Genomic DNA, 22,556 nt, shown 5'->3' on the forward strand with positions numbered 1-22,556 from the left:
CACAGAGGAGTCAGTACAGAAGGCAGAGACAGCCAGTCCAATCCATGTTGGGGAGACGAGGCCCTGAGGGGACCCCAGAGCTAGGGCTTTGCCTGCTCCTTTGTCTCTCTCTCTCCCAGCCCAGACTAACCGCTTTCCAACTCCCAGTTCCAATTCAAACTCCTCAGGCTCCACCTGCTCCTTTGTCTGCAGTACAAAGGTGTCACCTGGTCGCCAAGGTTACCCTCAACAGGAGCCCCACACCCTCTGTGAAACACACAGGTACACATGCATATCCCCCACTACATCACACGAGCCTGTTTCAGTTGGGTTGCCAGGGCTGGCATTAGACTTGCTAGAGATGAAGCTAGCGCCTGAGCCCCAGCATCCTGGGCTGAAACTGGCCCTCAAGCTACAGGCTCTCTGCCTGGGGTTGAAGCCCTTGGCTTTGGCCCCACCTACTGGGGTCATGTACAATGTTCCCTATAAGCTGCAGGGCCACACAGCTGCCTAGTCAGTGTCATGCAGGCACTCAAAGTACCCATGCAAATCAGGGAGGAGGACCGCCCCACCCCCAAACTAGCCTCCAGCCTGGTGGCCAGGGAATGGCTGGTCTGAACCAGGTGCCTCTCTCCCAGGCTGAAGGCAACAGTGACCCAGGCTGCCCAGCCCCAGCCTGCTGCAGGCTGAGTGGCCCAGCCCTGGAGCTCCCATGCCACAGGCCAAGCAGCCTGGGACTCCATCTACTGCACCTGGGGCAGCTAGTCCCCAGACCCTCCCCTGCTGTGGTGGAAGTGTCCCAACTCTCTTCCCTACTGCATCCCTAGACCTTCCCCCTGCCATGGCTGGAGCAGCCCAGGCAGCCTGGCCCTGGACCCCACTGCCACAGCCAGAGCAGCCCATCCCTTGACCCTCCCCTGCCGCAGCTGGAGTGGCCCAGCTAGCCTGGACTTGGACCCTGCTACTGGAGATGCCCAGCTCCAGAGCTCCCATGCGCTGGCCTGGCACCAGGGCCTCCTCTGCACCCCTGCATCCAAATCTCTGTCCCAGCCCCACCCACACCCCCATCCCTGACCCCCTCATCTCCAGCTGGCGCCCCTGCACCCAAACCTTCTGGCCCAGGTCTAAGCTCCCTTCCACAATCAGAGCCTCTTGGCCCCATCTCACCACATGAATTTTGTGTGCACCAATTTGAATGTGAAATGTCACATCTTACGTCCATATTGGTGATCATAACAAAAATTCATTCCACTACACGGTGGGGAAAATTTGAGGGCACACAAGTCAGGCAGTAAGTTTTGTTGTTGGAAGGGAGTCACACCACAATGAGGTTTTAGAGCCCTGGCTATAGATTAATGACTCACAGGAAAGAGCTACTCAGCTACTCAGCTGCTTAGCATGGGACACCTGTCAGCTTATATGCCAAGTTCTCTGGTTTGCATGCTCTCACTGGCTCAAGCCTGGCATTAAAGGTTTGATTTCTTTTTTACCACCCACATTTCTGGGTAATGATTTTCCAGCCTGAAAAACCTTTTGATGATAAATGTGGCGATTCTTGTCCATTATAAACTGCCCTTGTCAAATCCAGTATTCACTGTCCTTATTCAAGCACTGACTTTGTTGCTCCCCATAGATGGAGCAGAATAAACCTACAGAAAGAACTTCACAGAATGTAAATTATATTTTGGGACCAAGGCCCACATTGTTCATAGTCATATGGGACCCCCCTCTTGCTTTCTGGAAGAGCAGAGGTATTCCCATTGCCAAATTCTGACTTCAGCAGTTATATATTGTCCATGGTTCCTCACTGAGCACCAACTGAAAAGAAAGACTACTGCTCTTCCTAAAAGCCCCCAGAATTAATGAATCATTTATATTAATTCAGTTTGGGCCTAATCTACCCATAAGACCTGATCATCATCATCTTGTTTTAGACCTGGCCATAGACAAGTCGCATGAGTATTTTGCATCAACAGTGGCTCTTCACTGCTGTGCAAAATCTTTCCAGTGCAGCAACAGACCTTGGTACCTTGCAGAGGTGGAAAAAGTACCCAGAAAGTTACTTGAATAAAAATGCAGCTACTTTGGGAAAATGCTACTTGAGTAAGAGTGCAAAAGTATCACAGCTTAATTGTACTCGAGTGTCCAGAATTACAAAGCAGACACCCTACGGAAATCAGTAGACAATTCTAGATAGTAGAGTACAATCAAATATTTGACACTTTTGTACTTTTACTCAAGTCGTTTTCCAAAGCACTATTCTGGCAGTGGTACTTTTACTCAGGTAACTTTTTGGGTACTTTTTCCACCTTTGGTGCCTTGCCTGACCCTGAGAAAACTCTCTTCTTTGGGGCAGGACTGTCCTGCTCTGGTCTCGGCTTTTGCAGTGCCACAGGGCAGCCAGAGTAATGACAGGCTCTGAAGGCCTCGTCAGCCATGCCCACTTTTGTAATCCTGAACAATCTCCTCAGAGCTGTGCATGGAATGAATGTGGTGCCTGTTCCTGCAGCATGAGCCAGGGAGACTGTTCTTTCAGGCAGCTCCACAAGCCGCCTACTGAACAGTCAAGGGGCATTTTAAAAGATGCTTACTGCAATTTCTAGTTAGTTGCAACTTGGTGAGCTATTAAGAGTTACATGCCCAGTGAACCCAGCAGGTGGAACTCTGCCCTTGATAAGCCTGAGCAGCTCTGAGCAGCTCATCCATCACCTGTGCTCTCACCCTGCCCTCCCTCTCATTTCTCACTCACTCAGCTTGTCACTAAGTCTCTCATGCCCAGACCTCAGCTCCCCCCTTAGACCCATAGACTATAGAGCCAAAAGGGACCATCACCATCATCTCCTGCACCTTGCAGGCTACAAAACTCACCCACCCACTCCTGCAATGAACCCAGAACATGTGGCTGAGTATTGGTGCCTCAAAGCCTGATTTAAAGACTTCAGGTTGCAGGGAATCTACCATTTACTGTGGTTCAAATCAGCAAGAGACCCATACTGTGCACTGCAGAGGAAGATAAACACTTCTGTTATTTTTGGAGGCTGGACAGACAGCAGTTTTCCCAGGTTACTATGGCTCGTTCCTAGCAGATCACCTCCAGAGCAGAAGTACAGAGCCAGGCAAGCCTTGTGCACAGACCTGAGAAGAAGGACTGGAGGCGACATGCGTGGGAAGTACGCAGTGGGTCATATGCACCTCTAGCATCAGCACGCACCCGCCTCCTGCTCTCACCATCAATACCCTGCCACCTCTGATGTCTACAGGGATAGTCCTGCCCATCCCCCAGAGCTTCTCCCATCGACCTCCCTCTTGTGTAGATGACCACATAAGTTGATTGCAGATAAGTTGATTCTAGCTGCACAATTGCCCTAGCCAGAACTGCATATCTGCAGTTGACTTACCTCCCTAGTTTAGATGAAGCCTGAGTCATGCCGATCCCGTTCTCACCACTTACTTTTAATATGTAATCAGAGCCCTGCTGTAGGACTTTGTCCACCCACATTCCTAGCACCAAAGAGAGAGAAAGCGAATAAGGAATTGGATGCATGGTAGTAAGGCGCATGAAGGAACAAATGAGACCAGCGTTCTAGCAAGTAAGTGCCTGAACTCTGAATCCTCCCCAGAACCATTATTCTGTGCTGGGATGGATGGCAGAAAGCTGAATGCACTGATCTTAGAAACTGGTGTGTACTCTTTTCAGTTGGAGGACTGCTTTACTCATATGGGAAATGTTTAGGATATTGTAGAATGGTAAGTAAAATAGGAGTAATGGGTTCGAATTAAGAAAAGGAAAATATCAGCTGAATCTCAGGAACCATGTCCCTACAGGTGAGATCAGGCTGTAGAACAATTTTCCAAAGAACCATCACTATGAGTGGGTTAAAATTAGACATAACAATGCACTACAGAAGTATACAGTATGTCCTGTCCCCAGACTGGCCCCCAGCAGGTGATCTAAGAAGTCTTTTCCTTCTCTAACGTCTATTATTTTTGGTTGAAACATCGTTGTGTGTGGAATGGAAAGTGTCATGGCCAAAGTGACCAATGCTTTGGGAGTCCCACTCCCCGAGGGCCCAGGTTGAAAGGCTTTGCGGGGGACAGGTTTTTAGAAAGTGCTGCACTATCAAAATCAGGTCCTTTAACGTGTCTGAAGGTTTTGCACCCAAAATCAATAGTTTCTTTTGAAAACCTTGGCCAAGCTATTCTTTTGTAGAATGCAAATGGCTGCTGACATACAATTTGCAAACAAAGCTGGGGAGGTTTAACATGATGATCTAACGTAGGAAGGGTTTCACTTCTTCCACAAAATTATACTGGGAGTTTTCAATATAAATGAATAACTTACGCACAAACTATAGCCGGTTATTGTTTCTCTGAGAGCAATGTCTAGCTAACCCATTGAGAAACCAGGACTCAGAAGGTTCAGTGCATATTGAAACATCAGTTTAATGATCTATAGACCACGCCTGAAACTTTTGCTAGTTATTCTTGGGGCTTGTACACAGCCATGTCTAGTTAACAAACATTAAATTAGACAGACATATGTATGGCAACAGAGGCAAACAAATGCTAAATATCACCTCTTCCATTTGCCACTTCATTTAAGGAGAGGCAGATGGAAAATCCCATAGCTTTGGGACCAAAGGATGCACCGGTGCTAAACCAAATTGTGCCCTCAGATACAGATACAAAACTTCCACTAACATAGCTTATTTCTATAATGATAATGAACTTTCTGTCTCTGGTATGCCTTTATTAGGGGCTCTCTACCCTACTCTTGCAGAGGGATGAACATGAAGGTCTAGTAGATTTCCAGTAGCTAGAGACTGAAAATTCCTGCATCAGATTTAAATCTGACTATATAGCACCTTTCAGCTGGATTTTACTTGCAAAAAGTTCATGGCTCAAAGAATAAATAAAGCAAACACTGTTCTAGTTGAATCAATGTTGCCTCTAGCATTGCAGTGCCTAGCCCACTAATGGGTACTGTACCAAATACTATCTTACCCATTAAATACACCTTCCCCAAATGGTTTCAAGAGACACAGACACGAAGGGGGAAATCCTGGCCTTACTGAAGTCTGGGTGAGTTTTGCCATGGAGTTCAATAGAGACAGGGCTAGACTTTCATCCCAAATGTCTTCTGGTGGAGGAAACTCCAAGTTGCTTTTACATTCTCCCTGTAATGTATTTTGTAATTTACAAGCCGGTAGGCTGGGTAGAGTGCGCACAATATCCCAGCCTTGGCCATCTCTCTCCCTTCACCATCAGTCCCCTCTTTCTCTGCTCCCTTTTGTCTGATTTAATCTATTTCTAGCCACTCCCAGCAGAAGCAGGTTGAGGGACGAGTCACACTTTGAGGTACGTAGCTGAGCTGGGCAGTGAAACAGTGTTTTTCAGCCAGGGGTATGTGTACCTTTGGGGGTACCTCAAGATCTTTCATGGAGTTCCTCAGCCCATCTAGATATGTGTTTAGTTTTACAATAGGCTACACAGAAAACACTAGTACAGTCAGTACAAGCTAAAAGTTCATTCAGACAATGACTTGTTTCTACTGCTTCATATGTCTTATGCTGAAAAGCAGGGACAAGATTTCTACTCCAATTCATTTAGTCAATAACGAGATGATAGAAAGGCAGCAAGTTTGCAGGAGCAGTCTTCTGTTATATTTTGCACGTTTTTGTAAGTAGTTTTTAAGTGAGGTGTAACTTGGTGGTATGCAAAACAAATCTGACTTCTGCAAAGGGTGCAGTAATCTGGAAAGGTTGAAGGACACTTGTTTCAATAGTAACAGAGAGGTAACTGTGTTAGTCTGTACTCCAGCAAAACAAAACTGCAGAAATGTAGCACTTCAAAGCTAACAAAATGATTTATTCGGTGATGAGCTTTTGTGGGGCAGACCCACTTCTTCAGCTCAATCTCATTTCCAATACAGACTGACATTTATAAGTACAGAGGACCAAAAAGAAAAAAACATTGCAATAAAAACTGACAAATCAAATAGGATTGAAGGAAGAGGGTGAGAGGTTGGGGTGGGGGTGTTAATTTTCCTGTCTGAAATAATTACCAGCAGCAAAGGAAGGGAAGCGGTTCTTGTAATGCGTGAGGTGGCTGAAGTCTCTGTTCATACCACGTATTAATGTGTCAAATTTGCATATGTACTGTACATCAAAAATCTCTTGCTCTAATCTGTTGTTAAATTCTCTCAGATTGCCTTAGGACCATGTTTCTCAACCACCGGTACACAAGAAGTCTGGGTGTGTGTATCTATCTATCTATCTATATATATATATATAAATAAAATGATTGAGAAGCACTGATCTATAACCATTCTCCAGCTGTGCATTGAAGCTGCAGTTCAGGAAATCATCCTTCTCAAGGGCAGAATTTAAACATGTGGGATTAACTTGACGCATGGGATTAAGCCATGCTGATCCTCTGTCCTGAGTCAGACCTGTAAGCCTGTGATGGGGTGTACAAACTCTACTCCAGGGAACAGGTAGATGAGGAACAGCTCTGGTCACAGGAAGCACCTACCTCTGTAGTGCATGAGGTAGGAACAGCCTCTTAAGAGCCAGTAGGATCCATGCGCCTCTTTGAACTTTAACACCAGCTCTAGAAGTCACGATGACCCTGTTCTCACCCCACGAGCAGGGTGGTCATGTGAATGAGTAGCCCCACACCCCTGGCCACTCAAAACCAATAGCCACTGCAGAAGAGACAGTGTAGTAACTGCTTGTGAAATGGGGAAGAGAATCTTCTAACCCACTCGGGGGAAAGAGGGGAGATGCTTTAAGACAGCCTGCAGTGTGCCTCAGGAGAGACCAGGACGTGGTAGGTAGTACAGGTTGAACCTCTCTAATCTGGAACTCGCTAGTCTGGCAACACCCATAATCTGGCATGCTTTTAGTTAGCCAGATGACGATTTATCGTGGGTGTGGCCAAGTTTCCCATGGTCCCATAAAGTTTGTTTACAGCCACCAGTCCTGGCTCTCAGTGTTCTGTGCTGTTATTTAGCTCTAATTTACCCATAACTCCCTTCTAAGAGCCCAGTAAGCAGTGGAAGTATTGGCAATGTGTTAAAAAATATTGACCTCCTATGGTTCAAAAAATTCTCATCCAGCATCAGTCAAGTCCCGAGGATGCCAGACGAGAGAGGTTCAACTTGTAACCCAGGGAGTAGGCTGGGTGATAGCCTTGCTCAGGTCACATACCGGATCTGCCAGCATCCAGGCCCTGGGTTGGACCCTGCAGGAGTGAAAGGACCAGGTTCCCTGGACTTCCGTCAACTTCCTGGACTTGACCCACTAAGCACTACTGCCAGCTATGGCCAGCCAGTGCTCTGACGACCGGAGGACATGGTCTAAGAAGCAGATCCCCCCCCTACGTTGCTGCATGTATCAGTGAGCCCATTATCTTTCTTAGGGAGTTTCTGACCCACTGAATGCCACAGTATCTATGGAGCCCCGTGTTTGACCCTCCTCTGGGTCAATCCATTCAGTTGCACTGGTGTCAGGAATTTGCAGCATGCGGTGGAAGGTAGAGCTTGGCTCATATGATGTGCACTGCTGAATGGTATAAATGAAAACAGAGATTTTCAAAGGCTTTCCCCAGACATGCAGTGCATTGATTTTGCTTCTTTTCCTACTGCCAGCAGGTAGGGAGTTGGAGTGGTACAGAGAGCATGGAAAGAACTGGCTTGCCCAGGCGGCCTCAGTCCTTTCACATTGCTGTTGGCTCTGCAGGGAGCAGCTCGGCCCACCGAGCAGCAGCCCTAAGAAGAAACTCCGTCTCCGTCTCCACATTAGTGGCCAGGTGAGCGGCTGATGTCCAAACACTGCTAACCATTCTGTATTGCTGAGGTACTGAGAGCTGGCTAACTGCAGCACACAGCCTCCAGCCCCCCCAGGAGCTCGTGACAGACACTTTAAAACTGTGGCTCCCAAACTTTTCAGCACCACAACACCTTTTGATTTTTGAGAATCCCTCGTGCTCGCCCACCTCTTCTTTACCACCATCCAACCCCCCTTTAACAAACCATTCAATTCGTAATTCGCGATAAACACAAAAGCTTGAGATAAAAATGTTATTTAGAATTAAAAATAAGCCCAAATAATTTTTCTCGGTCCCTTGTGGTTGCCTGGTGCAGTCCCAGCTGTCCAGCTGCCTGAGCCCCCTGCCAGCCTCCAGAGCTGCCCACGCCAGCTGCCCACCTGCCTCAGATCTGTGCTGCCAGAGCCGCCCACCGAGCCTCACGCAACCAGGACCAGTTGCCCACCCGTCCACCTGCCTGCTGGCTGCCCGAGCCCCATGCTGCTGGGGACAGCCACCCGCTCACCCGCTCAAGCCACCCAATCCCCATGCTGCTGGGGCCAGCCACCCAAACTTTGCTCTGCCAGGCCCCGCCACTTGAGCCCCAAGAGTCCCGCAAGCTGGCCGGCCACCCAAGCCCCACAAGCCCTACGAGCTGCCCACCCGAGCCCCTCTCCTGGCCTCCCACAAAGCCAGGCACCCTCAGCCCTGCATCTAACTCCATCCTCCTCCTCCTCTTCCCCCCCGCAATCCACACACTCTCATTCACAGAAGGCAGCCAGATTCATGTGGGTCTTTGCTGGCTGCCTGCTTTTTATTGCAGCTGCGCTGGGTCACCCACCTTAAATGTCAGGGACTGAGAGCCGGAAGCAAAGGCTGGATCTTTCTTCGGGTGGGGCGTATGATGGGGGGGCTAGGTCACCTCACACCCCTCCTAGAATTTCTTCACACCCCGCAGTTTGGGACACCATGCTTTAAAACATGCTTCAGATGCTGCAAACGCTACCCAACAGGGCTGGTTGTGGTCAGCAAAGCCCTAAAGCCAAGAGAGGGGCCTCCAAGCGTGCTCCCCTGCTGTACTGCCACAGCCGAGGTCAGCCGGGCTCTCAAACTGGGTATCTCAGGAGGTGGCAGCCCTGGGCATGTTCTGTGAGGGCTCTGGGCTTCTCGAACTCACTCTGCACCTTGGTTTGAAATGCTCTGGGGAGTTCTAGCGATGTGCTTGCCATGATAAGGAATTGTCGGTAGGCTGGCTGAGGCCTTGGAAGTGAGCCTTGTGAACAAACAATAGACTAGGGCAGGTAGGACCTCAGAGAGACATCTGTTCATTGCTTCAAAATTAAATAAATCTGACCATCACACTTGCCCTTTCAGAGCACAACCCCAGCAGCAACACAGAGTGTAAGAATAAGTCAATCTCACCCAACAGAGTCTCTGCTCGATTAGCGAGGGGCACGTGCCTCAGAGAGACCCCTCTGCTCTCCTTAGGCAGCAGAGCAGTGGGTTCTCTCTTCAGTGATAGGGCGTTATACTGAGTCAGACCAGGGGCATCTCTTTGAAGGTTCATTTTCAGATCTCCGGTGTCTACGATAAGTCTGAAGGGTCATTCACTGCCCTCTGAACCTAAGCAGGGTGCTCTGCCTTGCTGCAGGTAAGCAACAGGCACACTCCAACCCCTGAGCCGTTCGAGCATTCCCCAGTATGTCCACCTGTTTTCTGCTGAACACTCACAGAATTCACAGCTCCCAAAGGAACAGGGTCCCACAGGTTAGCGCATCAACCAACTCCCAGCTCTCAGATTTGTTTACGTAGCAAACAAGTAAAAGTTTGTTTAACAAAGTCCAGAGATTCTAGAAGTAGCATGCAAAAGATTTGGAAACAGGTGCTTGCAAGTAAAATCAAAGCATACCCCACTTTTCCAGAGCCTAAACTTCACTGCCAGGACATCCTCCTGTCACACAATGGCTAGCTCAGCCAAAGTCTTTCTCACAGGGTTAAGTGGCCAAACCAGCTGTGATCCTGTGTTCCTAAAATAAGCCAGCTGGCAGCTTGTCCCCAAAGTGAAGAATATTGGGTTTTACCACTGTACTCGCATATATAATTCCAGCACTCCTCTGTTTTTGCTTGTAAACAGGGCACCCCTTGCTGCTGGTTTTTTTTGTAGACAATATCTCTTGGAGACTTTGCAATCACATGATTACCATTTGCCTAGCCTGTAAATAGGAATTCATTGTGAAGTATATAGTACTCAGTTTACATATAGCCAGATGGGTAGAACAGTATCTCCCAAGCGAAAGGTACTTTATCACCTTTTGGTGTTCAGCCTCAGCTCAGGCTTTGAGAGATCACAGTGGATGAGAGGCTGGATATGAGCCAACAATGTGTCCTTGTAGCCAAGAAGGCTAACGGCACATTAGGGTGCATTAGGAGAAGCATTTCCAGCAGATCTAGAGAAGTTATTATTCCCCTCTACTTGGCACCAATGAGGCCACATCTGGAGTACTGCATCCAGTATACTGGAGTACAGCCCCCCCAGTATAGAAAGGACACGGATGCATTGGAGCAGGTTCAGTGGAGGGCAATGAAAATGATTAGGGGGCTGGAGCACATGACCTGTGAAGAGAGGCTGAGGGATATGGGTTATTATTTTGCAGAAGAGTGAGGGGCGCTTTGATAGCAACCTTCAGCTTCCTGAAAGGGGGCTCTAAGAAGGATGGAGAGAGACTGTTCACAGTGTTGACAGATGGCAGAACAAGGAGCAATGGTCTGAAGTTAGAGGGGGATGGGAGGGAGAGGTTAGATATTAGGAAAAACTATTTCACCAGGAGGGTGGTGAAGCACTGGAATGCGTCACCTTGAGAGGTGGTAGAATCTCCATCCCTACAAGTTTTTAAGTCCCAGTTTGACATAGTCCTGCCTGCGATGATTTAAGTGGGGTTGATCCTGCTTTGGGCAGGGAGCTGGACTAGGTGACTTCCTGAGGTCCCTTCCGGCTCTAGGATTCTAGGATTCTATGAGTGTATGGACATGACTCCCTATGAATTATCTGTCTTTTACATAGGTATCAGAACATACTGGATTGTGAAAGGGCCACTTCAAAGCAAGAGAACTACAAGGTGAGCTACAGGCAAGCTGAGTAATATATGAGTGACAGAAGACAGAAGACCTGCTGATGGTGGCGGGGGAGGGGAAGCAAAGTGGGGAGTTGCCCCCAGACACGGCATTTCAAAGGGGCCCAGCGCTCCAGCCACATTGAAGTAGCAGCGGCCAGAGCTCTGGGCCCCTTTGAAACATTAAGGAGAGCTGCACCGTGTGTGGCTCTGAGGAGCATGGGGGGGGGGGTAGAGTTGATGGGCCTAGTCCCACCCCTTCCACCTCTGACCCCGCCTCTTTTGGGGTTGGGAGTCAGGTCCCCCGCCCACCTTGCCCCTGGGCTCGCAGCAGCTATTGTCACCACTGGAAGAGATAAGAGGCTGACACACTGTATCGTCTTAATGAATGAGATTCAAGCAAGTCGCAGGAGCTGGCTAGCACCCTGCTCACAAGGATTCAGTTCATCTCAAGACTTGGTCATATCACTCCTATGCCCATAGAGAATCAGACACAGGAAAGGCCACAGAAGGTATGTCCACACCTGAAATGCTACAGTGACACAGCTGCAGCATAGTAGTGTTTCTGCTGTGGATGCTCACTATAGAGTCACTCTAGTCAGCCGTCATCTCTTGACTTGCTGGGGTCTATATCTGGGGTTAGAGGGGCTTAATTCTATCACACTAGGAGTGAAATGTTCCACAGTCCTGAGTGACGTAGGTAAGCTGGCCTAAATCAGTTGATTTCGATTGAATATATCACAAGCTTTCAGACCTAGTGGAATCCTAAAACTATGGGTTGAACCTCGCCCATCCTGCACTCTCTCGTCCAGCAAGACCCGTGATCCAGCATGATTTTAGTTAGCTGGATGACCACTTATCATGGGTGTGGACAAGCTTCTCATGGTCCCATAAAGTTTGTTTACAGCCACCAGTCCTGGCCCTTAGTGTTCTGTGCTGTAATTTAGCTGTAATTCACCTCTCAATGTCTTGTGGGAGCCCAGTAAGCAGTGGAAGTGTTGGGAATGCTGCTAGACAATATTGACCTCCTGTGCTCTGGCAAGTTCTCTCATTTGACGCCAGTCAGATCCCGAGGGTGCCAGACTAGAGAAGTTCAACCTTTAGTATCCCACTGGCCATGTAATTGGTATGCAGTGTCTGTTGCTTATCATGTTACGATGTGTACTGTCTCATAGTGGGTTTGCACTCCCACATCTGCCTGTATCTGTCTACTGTCTCTCATCTTCTGCTTAGATGGTAAGTCCTTTTGCTCTGTGTTTGGACAGCACCTAGCACAGTGGAGCCCTGATCCACAACTGGCGCCTCTAGGAGCCAGGAATGCAAATAATAAACTCACGCCAGGGAAACCTTTCAACTCCTATTGATGAGCAAAAGATTTAACCAACTTATTTTCACAAGACTAAATTCAAGATTTGAGCTGATGTCTGAAGGTGTTAGTCACTGATCTTGCAAGCTGAGCCATGCAGGAAGACCCACTGAAATCTGTGGGGCTTTGTGCAGGTTCAGTGGGCAGCCTATGCAGACCCAGCTTGCAGAGATGGTTGCCTAGCATCTTAACCCTCTATACCAACCTGGCCTGTAGCTGTGGGCATCGTTATTTGTCTACTAACTTAAAAAGGACCAAGAACTAAGAGTGTCCCTTTCTCCCTCAGCCTGTGATTAAACATCAGTCAGTACAGAGCACAGCTCTTTCTACACTAGGATGTGAGCAAAATGTATTTGAATTCAATACAGGTTAAGCCTTTCTTGTCTGGGACCAGGGAGCCCCAGCCACAGAGGTTGCTGGGGCGGAGGGCTCAGCCAGTCTGCCAGGCAGCCGCACTGGTTGGGAGTGTAGCTGGCGCTTGCCTTGGGCAGGGACCCCTAGGCAGCCATGGGCTGGGAGCCCTGGTGGCCTGGAGCACAGAGCCCTGGGTGAGGAGCCCCAGGAGCCCAGTGCAATGAGCTGTTGACAGCTCTCAGCAGGGAGATGCTGGGGATAAGGAGCACCGTTGGCTGGAGCAGGTGGCCAAGAGTGGCCTGACCTCCACTGCTCTGGCAAATTCCCTCGTAAAGGAGGGCTCAGGCCCAAGGGCACGAGACCAGGGGGGTCCAACCTGTATGAAACAAACATTTCTGAAATGAATTCTATTAATTGTGGTTATCAAGCATTTAAACTACACTGCAGATAAACTTGCTTCTCAGATCAGCATTATAGCTTTGTAATGTGATAGCGTTCAGTGCAGCCGTTCCTGATTTACACCAGTGGAAGAGGGAATAAAATGCAGCCCAAACATAGCATGTTACAGAACACAGAGTAAGACAGCCCCGCCCACAAAAAATGTATACTCTTCCATAGACAGGAGAAAACATGGGACCACCATCCAGGACAGAGTAACCCATGTGCAGATCAGCGTCTTGAGGGTCTATGGAAGGAGTGGTTTTAGGCAAGAGAGATCAGGAAGACATGGGGAGGGTGCCTGATGGGAGATTGTTCCAAGCCTAGTGATATGATCGATGGCATGAAGCTGAGAGTGGGTGCTGGGGTTCAGGACTGGGACTACAGTGTTACAATCATGGTGCACTCCCTGGGGACAGAGCTATGTGGGACCCACTCAGGGTCAACTTTCCAGGGGTCAGTTTTGCACATCTGGTAGGGATGCACAAAACTGACCTCTCAGGGGTCGCAGTCAACCCCTGTATTCCTGACAAGACACCAGGGAGAAACTCTCCTGTCAACCTTCTTCAGTAGGGATGGCCAACTAAGCTGAGCACAGATACATCAGTTCTAGCTAAGCAATTGCCGTAGCTAGAATTGCATATCTCCAGTTGACTTACTTTGCCTAGTGTAGACATAGTCTGAGTCTCATTTGTTGCTTTTTTAGATCATGGTGAGAAATGGTCTACAAAAGGCTTCAGGGGGAAAACCTGTCTTACCTCAAGGCCAAGTCAATGATGAGTTGAGGAGCAAATCGATGGAGAACCTGACTCTCCATCAAACCGCTGGTACTTCAGTGAACTCCAGGAGGTTTCAGACCAGCTTCAACATGGGCAAAACTGCTCCCGCTTCATGGCTCACAGCTTTCCCTTTTGCCATGCCCCAGACAGCATCTTTCAGCAGCAGTGTGAGGAAGAGTGAAATGGAGCCCAGCACTGTTACACCCATCCACTGTCCACCCAAGGGGGCTAAACCCTGGACAGAGGTGTCCTCTTCAGCACAGAGCAATGGCAGGAGGCAGCAAGGGAGCACTGCAACCTCCATAGGGAAGGATTCAGCCAGAAAGGTTGGTGGACTCTTTTCTTCCAAGCCTCCCAAGACATGTCTGTCATTCAGCATGGAACCCTGCTGCCTTTGAACTCAGTGGTGAAATCCCACAGATGTCCCTAGGCTGGGGAAGCGTTACTAGATGTGCCCAAGAGTAGGTCTAACAGTTGCTCCTGGGTGTGGCTAGGAGGCAAACAGCAGCGCCTAATGCATGCAGCACTGGCTTCACTGCATGTTCATTAAGACCATGTTCCTTATGACTCCTAGTACTTGCTGCAGCACCTGTGGTTAGTGAAACAAGCACTCTGTCTGCTTCCCCCGCACATCCCCTGATTCTGTTCCATTGGGTTCAAGGGACCCGCTCCTGGAGTAGGGCGCTAGAGTAATAGTGGCAGCATCTGGCCCTTCCTTGGTAAGTGGTGTTGTGCATGAGAGGAAACGTATTAGGTTTTAGCACCAGTCCATGAGCGTAGTGAATAATATTGAGGAGAACCAGTAAACATCCACTGGGACAAGAACAAACTCATTTCCATTTGTGGTTTGAATTAGCTTTGAACCCTATTGTGTAGCACAGAATCATAAAACCCTAGAACTGGAAGGCCCTCGAGAGAGCATCGAGTCCAGTCCTCCGCCCTCACAGCAGAACCAAGCACCATCTACATCGTCCCTGACAGAAGTCTATCTAACCTGCTCTTAAATATCTCCAGTGATGGAGATTCCACAACCTCCCCAGGCAATTTTTACCAATTCCAAATCCACTGTGGACCAAAGTAACCTCCTCCAGAGCCCTTCTAATCTAAACACACATCTTCCCAGCCCCTGAAACACAGTTCAGCCTAGACCATCCAGGCCTAGGTGATTTTGAATGAACAAACATTCCCCAACAAAATGAATGAACAAAAATGCCCCCCAACACTTACTAGGTATTCCAAAAATCCCAAGGTGATACAGACATCACAGTTATACAAGCATATCCAGAGAGCCATCTTGACAGCCGTATAATGGAGGTCACCCTGGATCTTGTGCTTACTCCTCCTGAGAGCAGCCAACATAGAGCAGAGAGCTGCTTGCCCTGTTTACTAGGGCGCTGGGCAGCAGAGACACTGAAAGAATCAAATGGAAATCAGAAAGTCTTGGCAAAAGAGAGTTAATGAGACTTGACACTGTGGTGGTGTGAGTGGGGCAAAGCACAACACTGTAAGCCCAATAAAGAGAGTCAAACAAGATAATACTGCCAGTCACTAACCTCAAGGTAGGCGGCTTGCCATAGTACTGCACATAAGGCCCTTTTGAGACCCCATCTGGAACCACAGGGAGTGTGGTTCTACTGTCTGAGGAGAAAGTTCCATAGCTGAGAAGACAAGAAAGGACAGTGAAGATAATTCCAGGCATGAGAAGTCTCCATTGTGTAGGGACAAGTTAAAGAAAGGGTCAGAATTACCTCTGTCAGAAAGAGGCCACAATGATACACTCATTGAAAAAGCAGCAGAACTTTGCCCAGGACTTCGGTTTCTTTAGTTTACAGAAGAGAAGACTGAGGGGTGATTTAATAGTGGCCTTCAACTTCCTGAAGGGGAGGTCTAAAGAGGAGGGTGAGAAACTGCTCTCAGTAGTGTCAGATGGCAGAACAAGGAGCAATGGTCTGAAGTGACAGGAGGAGAGGAGTAGGTTGGGTATTAGGAAAAAACTACTTCATGAGGAGGGTGGTGAAGCTCTGGAATGCGGTGCCTAGAGAGGTGGTGGATTCTCCATCCCTAGAGGTTTTTCAGTCCCAGCTTGACAAGGTCCTGGCTGGGATGACTTAGATCCTGCTTGAAGCAGGGGGCTGGACTAGATGACCTCCTGAGGTCCCTTCCAGCCCTTGGGTTCTATGCTCCTGTGATTGGCGATACGCAAATAAACCTTTGTGGAAATAGCTTTAAAAAAAGAAAAAAAGGAATATAATCCCAGGTGCCAGATTTTGATCTTTTGATTCTGAATGGAGGAGTAACTTACTCCCTCACTATGCTATTGAAGTCAATGGGACTACTCCTGGAATAATTCATACTTCACATGGTAAGGAGGACGTAAATGAGACCAAAATCAAGGGTAAACAGGGGGTTTATTTGGAGTACTCTGGGGGCTAAGGGCCATTAGCATATGCTTAGGTGAAGCTATGACAATGGCAGGAGGACGGTGTGGAATCTTTAGTGGTTGTTAGAAGGGCCTGGAATCGAGAAACTGTCAGCTCTCCAGTGCTGATACCCTCTCCTAAATATAAAACCATTTGAGCATGACAGTGGTATGCTGACGTGCAATGGATAGAGGCTCTGTCAGAATCCACAATGCAATAATATGGTCTAATTGCTGCCCGTACGTGCCAGTGCCCGTTCAAGTTTCTAAAATCTGTGTACAGAAGTGTAACTGCCCAACTAGCAGCTCATCCTGTTATCATTCCCATATAGGAAATGAAGCTCTCCGTGAAAAGTAAGATGCCCATCTCGGAAGTGCCAGATACAGCTGGTGGCTCAGCTCCGGGTAAGTGCTGTGAGTTCCTGATTTATTTTGGTGATCTCAGCAAGTGTACTGCTGGAATTGTGCCAATCACAAAAGAGGGGACACCCCCGGCTCCTGAGAAAATCGGCTGATATCACATAAATCTATGACGTTGCCCTGAAAGTAGAGTGGGCCAAGGACATTCTTGCCAGCAACCACAGAAGCTTGGATGGCAAGGAGCAAGTAACTTGGTGGTTCTGCCTTTCTTAGGGAGATGCGAACCCAGTAGGATCATTCTTAATGAGACAAAAAACGAGGGCAAATTATCTTGCAAGTACAGTGCGCTGCAAATTACCTGAAGCCAATCCATTGTAAATTTATCCTTTCATTGACTTAGCACAGACATGTCACAAGGGGTTTAGCCTCAAAGAATTAGACAATGTAGTCATCCGAGCATAGGCCAGGGGTCAGCAACCTGTGGCTACGGAGCCACCTGCAGCTCTTTAAGGAGCCACTTTCAGCTCTGAGCGCTGCTGCCACTAACTCCTCTCGCAGCTCTGGAGGCTGCCTCTTACACATAAACACTAAATTCAGGTGCCCGTGATTAAACCAACTGAATTTAGTTTTCTTTGTTTAAGCAGTGGCAGCGTCCAGAGCCACTGAGCAGTCAGCTGCAGCAGGGAGCCCTGCAGCAGAAAGCCAACAGGGCAGGGAGCTGTCCTTGCTGCATGTGGGGGAAGCGCTAATCCTGCAGGAGAGCTGGGGGGAAGGGCAAGTGAGCTTACCCTTGCCGGAGCCACGCAACCATGATGAGAAGGAGAAGGCAGTGGGGAGCAGCGGGGGACGGGGGTGTGGCATCTGCCATGGAGGATCAGCAGCAGCGCATGGAGCTCGTCCAGCAGGCAGGTTAATCCTGGGGATCATGGGGCAGATTTGGGGCTGAGAGTGGTTGAACCTGGGGATGGGCAGTGGGTTTGCAGGATGTGGGGGTAAAGCTTGGGGATAGGGGTGGATTTGGGGGCTGAGGTGGGTGAAGCCCGGAGATGGGGTAACAACTTTCTAAATGGTACAAATCATTGTGTGTGCACTGTTCTTAAAATAGGACTGACAAAAAGTACAGTTTGATGTTATTTATTAAGGACTGTCTCGTATTCACGTGCACTGCGGCTCTAGAAGCACTGATTTTGAAAAAAACCAGCTCTTCTTGCTATTTCGGTTGCAGACCTCTGGTATAGGTGTTGACTTCTCTTTTTGCTCATGGGTGCTCAGCCCCAGCCCCCCACTCCAACGCCACCTATTAACCCAAGCCCAACGCCCCACCCCACCTCTTCCCTACCTTCTCCCCCAAGAACACCCCATATCTGCTCCTCCCCTCCCTTCTGGAGCTTGAACACTGCAAGTCAGCCATTTGTGGCACTCAGGAAGAGGGTCAGGAGTTTGTAAGTTCTGGTGCACAGGAGGTGCAGGGGTGGGGGAAGGGAGGGAGCTTGGTACTGGTGGGTGCAGAGCACCTGCTATCTTTTCCATGGAGTTGGTGCCTCTGCGTTTTTTTGAAACTGGGAAACTGAGGTGCGTGACTTTGAGATCACTTGCTCATGACTAACCACTGAGCTCATGAAAGCAGGAGCAGGAATGCAAGAGCTGCTGGCACTTGGGCCAAAGTTCAGTTGATGCTATACTGTTAGTCTCTAGGCTAATGTTTAAAAATAGGCTGTATCAAATGGTGTCTAGCTGGGGTTCATTTGCGCTGCACTGGAGATGAAATAATTCTTCCATGATACTCTGTGAGCTATGAGGTTATTTTGCATGTAACAAATGATTGGACTACGGCACTCTCAGACTGATTCTATTTCAGACAGCGCTTGGATGATGAATCAGAGCCAGTCATCATTGGCTTAAGGTAGGATGTTGTAGGTGATCCCCATGCTGTGATTGCATTGGAACCCAGCCATTTTAGGAATGTACTCAACAGTACAGCTATTAGGGAATAGAAACAGTACAGGAGAACCTGAAGGCATCTGATTCCCACCGGCTTTTTAAACAGAAAGAAGGTGGGAATCCTCATCGTACCCTGGTAAATGGGTACTGAGGTTTTGAGGATTCCATTAACATTAGTTTCATCACTAATTTTACAGTGCGAAGGATGGGAACATGGCTCATCATCTGGCTGATGGATGATGATGGTGATACACTATTTTAGGATTTTATACTGCCACCCACCATTGCAGAACTTTTGGCCAGGTCTACACTAGACCTGAAAGTCGATCCTAGATATGAAATTCCATCTCTGGCAATTGCAGGGCCGGAATCGATATATCTACGATCGATTTATCTGGCCATCCCCACAGAGGGAGGTCGATGGGAAAAAACTCTCCCGTTGACCTTCCTTATAATCCTTGTGATAATGAGGAACACCGGGGTTGACTGTGGAGCCCTGATAGTTCGATTTTGCTTGTCCCCACTAGGCGCATGAAATCAAACCCTGGAAGATTTACCCTGACCTGGTCAATCTCCTTGTAAGTATAAGCATAACCTAAAGCAAAATAAATAGTGATGGCAAAGTCCTCAGTGAACTTCATGGAGTCTCTGTCATTTCTCCCTTACGTGGGTCAGAACTGTGGTTGGGGCAGGTATTGGGAAGGAACTGGGAATAAAAGAGGTGTACAAATCATAAATGACTTGCAGCAGTTTAGCTTTCTCAGTGAAGAAGGCTCTGCTGTAGTGCTTTAAAATGATCAGACTCTGAATTCACTACATCTCTTCTGGGAGACTGTTCCTTCCTTCAACAGAGTGCTTCAGACCTGGCTTTCATGGGCTTCACTGGGGGGTTTTCAAGTCTACCCATCATCCCAAAGGAGCACAAGGAGATGTCACTACTGTACTCTGTTGCTGGTAGCACCTTGCCAGGATCCTAACAAGCGCTGTCAGGACCAAGGGTCAGAGCTGGGGCACACCTGAGGCCAAGGATAGTGGAGAAGTACCGAGCCTAGTTGCAGGCCAGAGTCAATTCCAAGCTTCAGAGGCTGAGTCAGGTTTCAGCGTCCGTGTCAGGAAGTGAGGCATTCAAGAACCAAAAGCAGAAATGCTAGTGTCAGCTACAGGGGCTCTACTCTGTTTTTGGACACTCCCTGGAAGGCCTCTGCTGTTCATATGGTGTGGGGAGCCACTCAAGAGCCATTAGGCTTCTTAGACCTGCTGCAGGTGGGTGGCAGGATGAGGTGTTCACTGCCTGGCAGCTCTGCAGGCCAGGATTTGAGACCCTTTGGTGCTTTAAATTATCCCCCACTTAGGAGCATGCTCTGCTGGCCTCAGTGGCTGTGTCTACACGTGCCCCAAACTTCGAAATGGCCATGCAAATGGCCATTTCGAAGTTTACTAATGAAGCGCTGAAATGCATATTCAGCGCTTCATTAGCATGCGGGCGGCAGCCGCGCTTCGAAATTGACGCTCCTTGCCGCCGCGCGGCGCGTCCAGACGGGTCTCCTTTTCGAAAGGGGCCCGCCTACTTCGAAGTCCCCTTATTCCCATGAGCTCATGGGAATAAGGGGACTTCAAAGTAGGCAGCATCCTTTCGAAAAGGAGCCCCGTCTGGACGTGCCGCGCGGCGGCAAGGAGCATCAATTTCGAAGCGCGGCTGCCTCCCGCATGCTAATGAAGCGCTGAATATGCATTTCAGCGCTTCATTAGTAAACTTCGAAATGGCCATTTGCATGGCCATTTCGAAGTTTGGGGCACGTGTAGACACAGCCAGTGTGTCCACAAGGGTGGTGTGGAAAGCTGCCATGAAGTCAGTGGGATGGTCTTTGGACAGTGAGTTGGTCTGGTAAGACATAGCCTTGCCAGACCACAATTTTTGATTGCAGTATCTTGTGGACCTCATCTTCACTGTATCCTTGGATCTGCACCCTAGCACATAGCGATGGGATTGCTGACATAGGGTTTTAGCAAGGACATGTGGAACAGTGGGTACATTTTGAGGGATCTAAGTAACTGAAGCTTTATTGTCCCTGGGTTTGTTAGCCGTCTGATAGACTAAGGCCCAAGGAATCGGGAGTCTATTTTACAACATGGCCAGTCAGTGCAGAAGTGTTGGGCTGACAGACGCACTTTTTGCCCAACAGTGCAAGGCCTTCCCAGTGCCGGTGGTCAGCATGCCACTTGCCCTCTACTGTGGCCTTGTCCACATAGGCCTGGGCTTTGCTTGGACCTCATGAATCTGGAACACCCCATCAACAAGCAGGGCAAGCCTGTGTGCAGGAATTTCTAGGTGGGGGGATTTCTTTTGGGGTAAATGTGGACAACGCCCTCGAACAGCAGTCCCTGCCACATCCCCCCACCTCCAGCTCTCCAGCTGAACTGCCCCTCCCCACTTCCACTGTAATACAGTAATACAGGTTTTATAGAAATTGCATTCTGGGATCTTGGTGGTCATTGAAAATCCATATTCCAAAATATTCCAGTCTTCATCCCTCCACACCCAAACCTCCTGCCCTGAGCCCCAGACTGAGCTGCAGAAGGTGCAAAAGATGAAGAATCAGAAGCAACAGAAGGAGAAACACAACAAGAGCTAGAAGAAGCAGAAGCAGCGAGGAGGTGGCTGCTTAGCACATTGCTTGAAGTGGGTCTCTTACCAGGGCCCCGCACCAAGCAGGGCAGCTCCTGTGCCCGAGCACCAATCTGGGGCAGAAGCAGCAGCTGATCTGTGCAGCCTGAGGCTTCCTTGCCTGGGCTACATGCCGCATGTAGAGCCCCATGGTCCAGTGGCAGCCACGTTGTACAGCAGCAGTGTTGTGTGGTGTGTGCATCGCACCACTCACACACGGACCAGCAGCTGCCATAGGGGAGGTAGGGGAAGGGCTGCTGACACAGCCATAGGACAGGTGGGGCAGCCACCCCAGGCCCCACAGTGGCTGCCCCAGTTGTCCTATGCATGGGAGGAAGAGTATTACCTGGGGCAGGGCGCGGGCTGGCAGTGGCAGTGACAGACACCCCTAGCTTCCCCGACACTCATCATGCAGAGCTCCATCACGCCATCCTGGCCTGCTGAGCCCTCCTGCTGCACAGGAATTACAGCATTGTATGTTCACACCGGTTCCAAAGGGCGTATCCTTTCTTCTCTTCTCCCCCTCCGTTTTGTATTCATTCAAGAGTGTACCAGCAAACAGTTCCTTTGCAAACATGACAACAGGCAACTGAATAGTAAGTCTGCTGTAACTAGCCAAGAGAGCTGGCTTGCAGTGGTTTGTTTGTCTCACTCTGCCTCAGTGAGCAAGGACCCAGGCTGTTTTTCAATAGAGGATCCAGGTACCTAGTTAAGCTATAAAGCTGTCTTGCGGCAGAGAAGGGGAGAGTGCAACAGGGTCTCCCCAAACCCTGCCTCCTCTTCAGGCCAACTCACCAGCCATTTTGTCAATGAAGCTCCCACCACGGTCAGTATTTTATTCTTTTTCCCTAGGGATTTACTCATTGTTCAACAGATTGTCAGAAATCAAAGCAAAGGTCCTGGCCTCTGACTCACCTGAGGTCTTGGCCACTGCCTACACAACCTGTACCCCAGTCAAGTCTTTCACCCAGCTCTTCCTGACCTGGGTCTCTTGTAGGACCCTCCCTTACTACTTGCAGCTGTCTGCTTAAGTGAGCTGCTCCTTGGCTGTGTATCTCACCAGCAGGGAGGCAGCTGACTAGTCACAGTTAGGGGCTATGCCCAACCCCCTCACTCTCCAACTCTTACAGAAACTACTTTGATTTAGCCCCTGTAATATGACGGGGCTTCTGGGCACAGCTGCGGGAACCAACCCAGGGTATAATTGCTAAAATCCAGGCCACTTGCAGCCCAGGCTGTGATTTCCTTCTCACTAAGGAAAATCAAACCAGCCACAAAAGTACTTCTTCCAGCCCCACTGGCCAGCCAGAAGCCACACAAGCAAACCCACAGATTC

The 22,556-nt window shown here is 49.0% G+C and overlaps 1 protein-coding gene across 1 annotated transcript in view; it reads left to right on the forward strand.

The window, feature by feature from the left end:
• Positions 1-7,645: 7,645 nt before the first annotated feature.
• Positions 7,646-22,556, forward strand: part of XIRP1 (xin actin binding repeat containing 1) — a 53,152-nt gene continuing 38,241 nt past the window's right edge. Inside the window, exons 1-4 of the mRNA XM_074985146.1 lie at positions 7,646-7,791; positions 10,850-10,904; positions 13,763-14,161; positions 16,587-16,668. Of these exons, the coding sequence (XP_074841247.1) occupies positions 7,661-7,791; positions 10,850-10,904; positions 13,763-14,161; positions 16,587-16,668 (667 nt within the window). The 5' untranslated portion in view covers positions 7,646-7,660. The remainder of the gene's footprint in view (positions 7,792-10,849; positions 10,905-13,762; positions 14,162-16,586; positions 16,669-22,556) is intronic.

This window comes from Carettochelys insculpta, chromosome 2 (genome assembly GCF_033958435.1).
Source record: "Carettochelys insculpta isolate YL-2023 chromosome 2, ASM3395843v1, whole genome shotgun sequence".
Lineage (NCBI taxonomy): Eukaryota > Metazoa > Chordata > Testudines > Carettochelyidae > Carettochelys > Carettochelys insculpta.